The sequence below is a fragment of the Montipora capricornis genome, chromosome 9 (genome assembly GCF_036669925.1).
Source record: "Montipora capricornis isolate CH-2021 chromosome 9, ASM3666992v2, whole genome shotgun sequence".
Taxonomy (NCBI): domain Eukaryota; kingdom Metazoa; phylum Cnidaria; class Anthozoa; order Scleractinia; family Acroporidae; genus Montipora; species Montipora capricornis.
In genome coordinates, this window is record NC_090891.1 from 36,855,684 (window position 1) to 36,866,467 (window position 10,784).

At 37.6% G+C, this 10,784-nt stretch overlaps 1 protein-coding gene across 2 annotated transcripts in view; it reads left to right on the plus strand.

The window, feature by feature from the left end:
* Positions 1-4,093: 4,093 nt before the first annotated feature.
* The window catches only part of LOC138016166 (mitotic spindle assembly checkpoint protein MAD2B-like), an 11,126-nt gene continuing 4,435 nt past the window's right edge, over positions 4,094-10,784 (plus strand). Inside the window, exons 1-7 of one of the 2 annotated variants that reach the window (XM_068863343.1) lie at positions 4,094-4,212; positions 5,988-6,106; positions 7,101-7,172; positions 7,288-7,326; positions 9,301-9,368; positions 10,014-10,108; positions 10,677-10,750. In XM_068863343.1, coding sequence (XP_068719444.1) covers positions 4,161-4,212; positions 5,988-6,106; positions 7,101-7,172; positions 7,288-7,326; positions 9,301-9,368; positions 10,014-10,108; positions 10,677-10,750 — 519 coding nt within the window. In that variant the 5' untranslated portion in view covers positions 4,094-4,160. The remainder of the gene's footprint in view (positions 4,213-5,987; positions 6,107-7,100; positions 7,173-7,287; positions 7,327-9,300; positions 9,369-10,013; positions 10,109-10,676; positions 10,751-10,784) is intronic. The other variant, XM_068863344.1, reaches the window with a different exon arrangement.

Consider the following 10,784-nt stretch of genomic DNA (forward strand, 5'->3'; position numbering starts at 1 on the left):
TTTTCGTTACTCTCTTTGCTCTTTGCAATAATTTTCAAAGGCCTACAATGTAATAAAACCGTTACAGCCCGTCTGTTTAGGTTTTGTAAGCGGTAGTTTAGTTTAAAGCGATGTTCACCATACCAATCATTGCCGGATTTATCTAGGCCACTGTTTCCAAGCGTTCGCCCTCTGTCGTGGTTCAGTACTTCTCAAATTATTCGTTTCGACTTTTTATATCAGTCTTGTTACCGAACGAGAAAACAAGTATAGTCACTCGAAAATCGTTGCCGAACGTTTAATTTTCAGTGGTCGTTTCTTTGCATTTGTCATCGTCAGTTCCTTCTTAATAGCATTTTCCCGGAAGTTTAGCTCCCCCAAAACCTTTAACACCTACTCAGCAATAAAGTCTCGTAAACTACCCCGTTTATTAAGTTGGGAGAGCAGCTTAGGAGTTTTGTTGTATGATGTAACGTCTTCCCACGTATTACGAAACCTTACCGCACCACCAGTCCACGTTCTTACCATTTATATTCTTACACGTGCTAAAAGGGAATCACTCTCTATCTGCACGTGCGCTGACTGCAAGCGATCAATTGAAAAAGGGTCTGTCTCAAGAAGCCAGCCAAAGAGTCGTAGAGATGATTATGTCAGTAGACATGGTAAATGTTTAAAGTTACTTTCCACTTTTTTTTTCCTATAAAATGATTGAATACAGTAGACGGGTTCATCAATTTCATAATTTCATTTCATAAATTTCCACAAATTTACTGATGCCCGCCGAGCATCTTGCTGTGGAAGACGGTAGGAAACTAAATGTGTTATGATTCGCCTCGTCTAAAACAGCCAGGGAATGGCATAATTTTTCAACCTCTCAATGCTGGTTCTAGCGCCTCCAGACAAAGCCTAGTCGAATTATGTTTTTTTTATAATTTTTGCAATTTATAAGTGCTTGGGACGCAAAATTGTATCTATTATTACACATGCATTTCAAAAGATGTCCTAATTCATGTATACGCGAAAACGTGCGAGTATTTGCCGATAAACCTTCTTCTTCAAGGTCACTTTCAATGATCTTTAATTTACTTGCTTAGAGAGCAACCTTACACATGCCCTTCACCGGGTCATACTTTTTTCCGTTGACGTAAAATTACATTCGTATCTAGTTTAGCAAAAATAGGTTGTAAGCAACGTACTTGAGATTCATGATCAAGTGTTAAAGTGTTCGGCATGTCGGATCTGTTATATCATCTGTATTGCCCAGATAAGTGCGGAGATCACATCTCTCTCTCTCGTCTATAAAACCGCATGCACTTCAAATGTATTTTATGATAGACATAAAAAAGAGTTTGTGCTGTGTACGTCTACCCGATCAAAAACGCCAGGAATCTTCAAATAATTTTCTTTTCAAGATTTTTTTTTCGTTTTGATCTCCAGGTAAATGCCTCATTATTTTAGATGTGAAAATTTAAAAACCTCGTTTAATTAGGTACCCAAAGCAAATGTTCAATCAAAACTGGAATTTTTTTAATAAAAAATGTATAAAAGCTTCATTTGCGAGACACAATAAACATAGGAGCATTCCAGTTATTAAAAAACTCAAGTCATATTCGTGTTTATAATCAGATAAAAAAGCACATCTCCTTGTTATTTCACTGAACCCTATAATTCCCTGTAGACACATCGAGTTATGCAATCATCTCAAATCAAAATTTTATATTATTTTTAAAAATTATCTAATCACTGCACAACAAGGATAGAGCACTCAATAGATTTTGCTCCATTTTTTCCTATTTGGTGCCCTGGAGCGGGAGAGATAGACAACTAGTCGATCTCGATCAAAATTCTCTAAATTCAAACACTTTTATAACGAATCAGCGTGATCATCTCATATTGAGATTACTGAGTGATGTCATTAAGCCCGTCTTGAAGTAAAACAGTAGAAAACAACATGGCTTCTTTCGGTGCACTCTACATTCCCTTCCTGGGAAAGTTCAACGTTTGAAAACGTACAAAATCAAACTGCCAGTTGTTTTAACGGCACTTTTTTCAACTGAGGTGAGAACAAAAGAAAGAGACGAAAAGCATTACCGTCAATTTTTGTCTAGTCACGACAGTAAAGCCGGCTTTCAAGAAACTCCTGCCCGATTGCAACTTCGTCAAATTTAAAAGGTTAATTCATCATGTTCTATCCCAGTATCTGCGGCCGATAACATTAGTGAATAGTTTTCTTTTCTTTGCATGAACTGGTTTTTCTGTCAATTTTCACTTGAAACAATAATCTCTAGGGAAGCTGTTGTTAAAGGGGGAAAAGCAATGATAATGTGGGTAGATCTTAATTTTAAAATAGTGTCTCACATCACTTTACAGTAGCGTCCCCGCTATTTTGAAACCTACGGGATCACTTCATCCACGGCAGAGCAAAAAAAGGTGTTTGATTCCACTTTTTTATCATTATAAGCCAAACAGTTGGGCGTTTCGGTCCATGAAAGCAAACAAGCAATCGCCTCCTGGAGCAATTCATTTTGATGAATGTCGATGAATGTCCGCGTTTCCTGACATTTGAAAAAAGGTTTGCAGAGGGGTTAAACTGACAGTACTTTTATGCCACGCCCCACACTGGCACTCACGATGTCGCTTTAAATACGCAAGATCACAAACTAAGTAACTATTAATTATTTTCTCCTCTCTGTGATTGGTGGTTGACAGAACGAGCACTCTATTCTGGTATACAAATGGCTCGGGTTTCAATCTTCCACCGGCACGAAAAATGTATCAGCAAGTTAAACGTTTCTTTATATGATTCCTCTATTTTTGCATAGTTTAGTTTATGAGCGTATGCAGTAAAATGGGGAAACAGAGTTGTTCATAAGTTTAAAAAAAGATTAAGCATTCAGAGAGGCTCACAGTTCGACCTCTTTACGGGTAATATCATTTTGAAAAGAACTTCAGTAGAACTGTATATATCGCAAAATGTAACGTTAAAAGAAAAGCCTGGGGAAAAACTCATTACGATCTATAAAATGAGTTACGTGTGCGTAATCGTAGGAAATTAGATCAAAGATATGCTGAAATGTCGGAAAAAAACTCGCACCCGGTTTTAAATGTCAAAAATGCTCATGAATCGCCTCCGCGGTAATTTTTTTCAAAACGGTGCTTTTTCGAAGTGTTTAAACATTGTCTTTTGTAAAAGCGTTCAAAGTTCTAGAAGCCAAAGAAATAAATAAAACCTTGCGACTAATTCACTGATACAGCCGTGAGACAATAATTACGTGACAGGTTCATCTCACGTCAAATTGAGGTTTTTCATCATGGCTTTGTTGTCAATAAACTTCTTTTGTTCTTTCCCCGCCATCTTGTGAGATAAAAGTTTAGTTTTGCTACCATCTGTTCACTGTTTCGTCAAGCCCTTGGGTAAATGTTGTTACATTCATGGGTTTTGGTTACTTACTTCCAGCGGCTAAACTGCAGAATACCCGGCCAATTATTTGCATATGAATGGAGTGTATTGTTATATGCCTCGTTCTTCAAACGACGCCGCTATGGTGTTTTTGCTGAAGTAGTAACTGTAGAATACCCGGCCACTATTCAGTTCTTGTGGCGGTATCGTTTGAAGAACGAGTCATTAACAATGCCATTCATATGCAAATAAGTGGCCCGGTTTGTTCTGCAGTTTAGCAAAGTTCCCTTCCCGTCTTTACGAACCTTATGGTAGAAAATAAAGTTATGGGGGTTGTTGCAGCCCCCAAATTTCCCGCTTACAAAATGCTGCGCCTTTCGGCCACACGAAGCATTTGACTCTGATTTCATTAAACAGTCAGAATACTTTAAAATTTGGTTTTTATCAACGGAGTTGATAATGTATTCTTTAATCAGAATACCTCTTCTTGTACTGAATTACCACGAGTTACCTAAAACTGCATTTCTCTAAGTCGTTGCAAATGGATACACTTTTTCATTTATATTATCGGGGACAAAAGAAAAATAAATAGATAAGTAACAATTTACAATTATTCCATGAGCCCGCGTGTAAACGAGGCGCGTAGCGCCGATGATCCAGTGAACCAATGAGAAAGCTAGAATTACACTTTCACTCGACCCAGGTTTTTTCGAGGACAACATGGCGGCTCAGATCGACTCAGATCTGTGAGTTGGAGTTTCAACAAACGCAGAGGCTTTTCATGGTAATTAAAATGGAAGAGAGAGATGAACAGACCATCGACCTTTTTGCTGGTAAGGATGACTTAAGTACAAGAAAGACACTGAATTGTCTTATCTGCTGTAGGGATACTTACTCCCTCCTTCCTTCCTTCCGCCATTATGAATTCGGCGTATTCCCAATACCTTTTGCCTTCTTGAAGCGGCAGCGTTCGGGGAAGTACGGCATTCAAATAAACACCACTCACATGAAAAAAAATGGTCGGGTATTCCAGAATTTGTCCATTTGACTTTCGGCGGCTTAATTTATTAGATCGAGATGAGTTTCAAACTTAAATTCGTGAGAGAAAAAACAAACGAACAGAAAGGGGAGAATGTCCACCATCTTTTTGAAGGTGAGAGGATTGGATCTCAGCTGAAAGATTATCTGACAACTGTACCAGCAGGTGATGTGTTACTGATGAAACAGTTGTAAGACAACGAATGACTATGAACTTCTAATACTTGGATTAATTAAGTCTACACTACAAAACTTGCACATCTATTTTTCAAGATGCCAAAAAGACAACATAAAAACAACAGAAATAACTCTGCAGAAAACTTTAACTCAAGTAGAAAAAGAAACTGAATAGAAATATCAATGCAATAAGTAAATAAATAAATAATCATGCTTTTCAGTCCTTTTTGTATTTTTTTCTGCAGTGTCCTGTATTAAAAACTGCACCCTTTTTAGCTCAGGATTTTCAATTTAAACTTCACCCATGCAATATCCTTTTCACTTGTAAAGTTTAATTTTCCCTATGTATGTCTTGAGACAATACTTGAAAGAGTATGTCCTTTCAAAGGCACCCATACACTCTTTTTGATGAACAAAAAAAAACGGGTCAAATCTTTTAAGCATCACCACATGATCTGTAAACAGGCAAAAACGTTTGCTTAAGAAGACTCTTATATGAACTATGAAGATTATTCATCTAGTAGGTATTACTGAAAAAAGGATTAAATCTTGTACTCGACTTACATTAAACTTGACGACGTTTCATCCGAAACTATTGGATTTCATCAGTCGACACCCATGCCAAAACAACAGGGCATCAAATATCTTGGACCAGGAAGAATGGTGGTTTGAGTGAGCGGTGAAAGAGGCTATTAGGGAGAGGGTAATTGAGGCACCCAGTCTCAACAAGAAGGGGGGGCTCCACTTCAAACTATCACATGCATGAGAACAGTTGCTGTGCAACATTCTGCGCCGTCTCTCATGTGACTAGTCACACGTATTGCATGACTAGTCACGTTTCCACCATTGACCTGATGTAGTCGGATGGTTTTGGACGAAACATCATCAAGTTGAACATAAGTCTAGTACAAGATTTAATCCTTTTTTACAAGACTACTATACGTTTTTTGGTATTTTATTTTTCAAAGCCACATAATTTTATTTGGTAGTAGCCTGTGGAATGATGTTGATGACATTGCTTGATTGCTTCAATACAGAAAAGATTCAAAACGTCTGCCTATAGCATTATTTCTTTGTAGTGTAAGCTGCTCATCCAAGTCAAACAGGTGCAAAGATTTACTGGTGGCTTTGTACCCAGATATCCAAAAGAAATTTTTCTGAATGCACCATATGTCAAATATTGGTTTCCTCGTACGTATTAGGAGTCCTCGTGCCATTAGTACAAATCATTATTAACAAAAGACTAAAAAAATTGTTGGAATTTGTCAATAAAGATAAATGTAGGAGTCAAATGTTCTTGAGGAAATTGGACACAAGCCATGTGTAAAATGTCAACAATGCCAAGTCACAGTAGCTTACTCATTTTCTTGTTTATTTGCTTCATCGTGTTCAGTGGCAGGTGGAGTGTTGTGCGAGTTTTTGGAGGTAGCATTTCACCTTGTCTTGTATGTAAGAGAAGTTTATCCTTCTGTTGTCTTTGAAAGAAGAAAAAAGTATAATGTTCCCGTGCAGGTGAGTGAGTATTAAATTAATTACAGGCTCAAGGGAAAAAAAATTGTGCAAAAAGGGGCCACTACGTCTGCTGAATAAAAATGTATTATTATTATTATTATTATTATTATTATTATTATTTATTATTATTATTATTATTATTGTTATTATCATAGGGCATTGTAATAAAGATGCCCCACCCCTCCCCTTGAAGTGATAATAATATTGCACTCAATAGCTCTAGCACAGTTAAAGGGAGAGTTTCACGTCTCTGCGCATGAGCAAACTGTCACGTCAGCCCATTTAATTCCATTGTTATTGAAACAATCAAAAAGCACTGCAGGAAACAGAAACAATGCCCTAGAAGTGGAATTACTCGTTGGAATTCCTTTTGCGATCATTTCGTTTGTGTTATGAACCCACTGCATGAAAATAGATAACTGGTGCATTGTGACAACAATAAAACAATAAAATGTTCAATCTGTGCAATAAATTCGATGGACAAAACTACATTTGACCAAAGTTGATATTTCCTGTGTAAACCCGCAGTATCTTCCACCAAATTTGGGCCTCTGTCATTCAGTGCATTTGCTTGAATACTCTCTGTGATTAAAGAACATCATCTGGTTCAGTAGCTGGCACCAAAGCTTGCACTTGCCGAAAACCGTGAAACTACCCCGTAAATTAATTGTACATGTTTCAAATAATATAAGTTTTTCAAACTGGGAAAAGTTACACCTAAACATCCCATTATAGAACCTGAAGGAAATTTGCTTCCCATAGGTGTATGCCCTTGGGACTGGTCAAAGATCATTCAAACTTTTCTTTCCATAAAATAATATAATTTAATGCTCCAAAAATAGGTTCTTGTTTTTCTTCCTCTCATAATTTGAACATTTTCCTTCATGTATCAGCTTTACCTTAAGGTTGTTGTTGTTATGGGCATGGAATTAGGAGATCCATGACCAATGACCTTATTGAGACTTGCCATATATTTTTTGAAATATCATTTCAGATGTGTTCTCACCCAGATCTCAATCAGTATATCTTAGATGTACTTCAAACCATGCGACCTTTGCTGGAGAAGGTACGTCATAAATATTCAAATAGTCAATTTTTTACATTTGGTAGTATTTTAAGCAGAGCTCTGTGTTTACCATACAAAGAAACAGTTACATTGTTGGATTATCTTTATGCTATAGGGTGAGGTTCAGAGAGTGTCTCTAGTGATTTCTGACAAAGTGAGTCCAAGGGCCAGTCTCTTTTTTAAAGTGATGTTGCGAATCATATTTCTCGAGTGAAACTGAATCCAAGGGAATTTTTTTGTCTTTGTCATTACTTTCAATAGACCTTTCTCAAAAACGGTGGCAAGGCATTTGAATGAGTTAAAATTGAACTCGATGAAAAACTGATACCAGAAATAGAAAGAGCGCCTTTCAACGTTTTAGGTGTTACATCAGCTGAGAAAATGTAAGTTGAAATTTGACAAATTTACAGACGTTTGTATGACTGGGGGTGTATGCCATATCCCCAATCATAAAAGCCAACGTCTGTAAATTTTTCATTTTTCAACTTACGTTTTTACAACTGATATTACACGTGATATGCCGAAACTTTGCAGAGGTGCCCTTTCTATTTCTGGTATTAGTTTTTAAGTTTAACTTATTTGAATTTTCGGCCGCCATTTGGAGAAGGGTCTATTAGCATTAATTTATTATGAATAAAAACTAATTTTAGCCAGTGAGTTGTTGGACTTAACATGTGGACTCGCTTTAAATCTTTGAGTTGCAGGCCATGTTAATGTTGCATGTTCGTCGTATTTTAGTTAGGGTTGTTTGGAGTTTAGAATAATGAACGCTTGATGGACTAGGTTACCGTAAACACCCGCAGATAAGTCGCACCTTTTTTCCAAAAATCGTCGCTAGAAATCTATGGAAAAACTGTGTTGAATGACGAAATTCCTGTCAACAAATACCAGAAAAAGATCAATCATATGTCAAAGTTGGTAGAAACGGTGTTCATTATATTACATTGTGTGTATTACAGTGCTAAAATTTGTGGGTAATACTTAATTTGAAGTATTTCCCGTTTCAATATTAATAGTGACTTTACGTTTGATGAATAGTGGATGAAGAAGACCTCTATAGAAAAATTTGGTTTTATCAACGAAGTTCATAATGTAAATTGGCTACCGTACAGAGATTTTAAAAGCTGACGTTTCGAGCGTTAGCCCTTCGTCAGCTTTTAGAATCTCTGTACGGTGGCCAATTCACATTATCAACTCCGTTGATAAACCAAATTTTTGTGTACTACTTCCCTACCGACGCAGCAGCACAGGGTGCGGCTTATCTGCGGGTCTTTACGGTAACTGATGATGATGACGACGACGATGCGGACGACGATGACGTTGACGACGACGACTTGGGTCGCCGAAATGTGTCAATATTCGATGTCGCGTATATGCGTTTGATAACTTCCACAAATTGCCAATAAAATTCAAGTATCTTTGAGTTTGTTCAATTCATTCGATAAACTTCTAGCAAAATTCGAGAAATAATTCTCCTTGATACGCATTCGATTTTCTCCTCCATTTATGAAACAATTCAAGCAATATTCATTCGATGATTCGAACAAAAATTCATTCGATAATGCACGTGACCTATCTTCCATATTTGGATAGAAGGCTTGGCTACTGAGTTTACAAAATGGCGGAACAAATTGAATGGGAGCCTTTGGCGCTAAGCCTGCTCAATTTACTGGATAAATGTGAAATAGATTCTGGAGGGGTAACCTATTTTATCGCAGCCAATGTATTTAATGGCGTTGAAATGGCTCTTTCTGTTATTCGTGTCATGGCAGATACTATTAATGATGAACGACAGTCTTTGATATTATCGCCGCCCAACGCAATGCAGTGTTGTCAGGATCCACTCTTATTAGACTTGATCTTACTCCGTCACGTTGAACTGGTAGCCCTAGGGATCTTAGGTGCCCAGTTAGGTAGGATTGACCTGCACAATAAAAGCGACGGCTAATTCCCTCAGAGAAGTGGTCTACTTTTTTTCCTAAATTGAAGAAATTAAAGGCAGATTCTTTCAAACGTAAAATTAAAAGTCATTTTGACAGTGACAACAGTTGGTCACCGTCAAACCAGGCGCCAACTTCAAATTTCATTGAAACCCCTCACTCGGTTATTGTTTTTCTTTTCCTGACAGAAATTTCAACCTATTGAGAGGTTTGTTTTCGAGATTGGAAGTGCTGAAGGAACGTCTAAAATGCAAACGTGAGGGATTATAACATCTTCTGGCTTTATGTTTAAATATTTAAACAAAGATGAAGTGAAACATTCATTACTTACCATTATTACTATTAGATGTGTTGTTTCGATAAAAGACACCTGAACGTTGACTATAAAATGCAACCGTGTCTAAGGGAGAAAGTCACGAAATAATTTCTCATTAGTTGTGGTGTTGTCATAAAATTCATTTGTTTGTTCTTTGTACTTTGTAATGTTACTTTAATTACTGTTCTTTTAAGTAATTGCGCGTTTTTTTTTTTTTTTTTGATTGGCCTTAATCCTCCGAATTATTTTAGCGAGCTGGCAAGAGAATATCCTTGAAATAATTTTCCAGATTTGGAATGTAAGGCACAGTTAATTTGCTACGAGTACAATTTTTACAGTGCAACGCGCCTTACCGTGGCCACCCAGCAAGCTTTCACATTTGACAACTACGTGTAAGTAGGTCAACTCAACAACCCATGCAACGGTGTTCAACTTACAACTGTGCGAACTTTACAAGGAGGCGTGACTGTCAAGCAAATTCGCACTCCGTGATTGGTGGATATTTTGTAAAAAACTTTGTTAGGTGGCAACGGTAAGGCGCGTCGCACTGTAAGTACCTAATGAACTAATCCATCTTCTTTGCAGTGATGACAATTTCCTTTTGCACACGGAAAGAAGTTTAAGGGGTTTCTTGTTGAAGATTAACTCATGTGATGCCTTACTGCAACCTCTTCCTCCAGGTAAACTACGTTTGCATTTGTCGAAGACACGACGTCGTGAAACAATTCTTCCTCAGTCCAGTTCGGGGTTCGCGGTGAATTCAGCAACTTATTAATAACCAGCTGCAATGAAGCGTAAGGAATCCAGGTTTGACGGGTACCCATCGCCGTGCGATTGCGCTTCACACGGCTCCGCCAATGAGCTTAATCGAGCCATCTTGTAGCGGGTCAATTGAGAGTTTGTGTTCTTTCCGTAAGAAACAGTTGTTGAAAAAGACTCGGTAATATATTTAATGTCACACATTTTAGTGATCGTGACGAACAGTTCCCCTCCACCGACAGTCGGCCGACAGTTGGCAACTTAAGCAATTGCAAAGAATCCTGCAAATCGAACGGCTTGAACTTAATCGGAAACCATGTCGGTTCGACATGAAAAGCATTTTATTCGCGAGATATGTGTTAACCATTCGAATGTTGTGCGACGGCTATCCTTTTAACACTTTAGAATCATTTCACTGAAAACTATTGCAATCCTTTCAAACTGGTTTCTTCAGTTGAAGTCGTGTAATTTTTCTTTCTGTTTGTGTAGGATGTACGTTTTCCATTCTTGTTTATACCAAAGAATCGTCGTTCTTAAAACTACAAGAGGACCGCAAAGCTCAAGTAAGTGAGGTTGTCGACTTTTGGGACAAAAAAA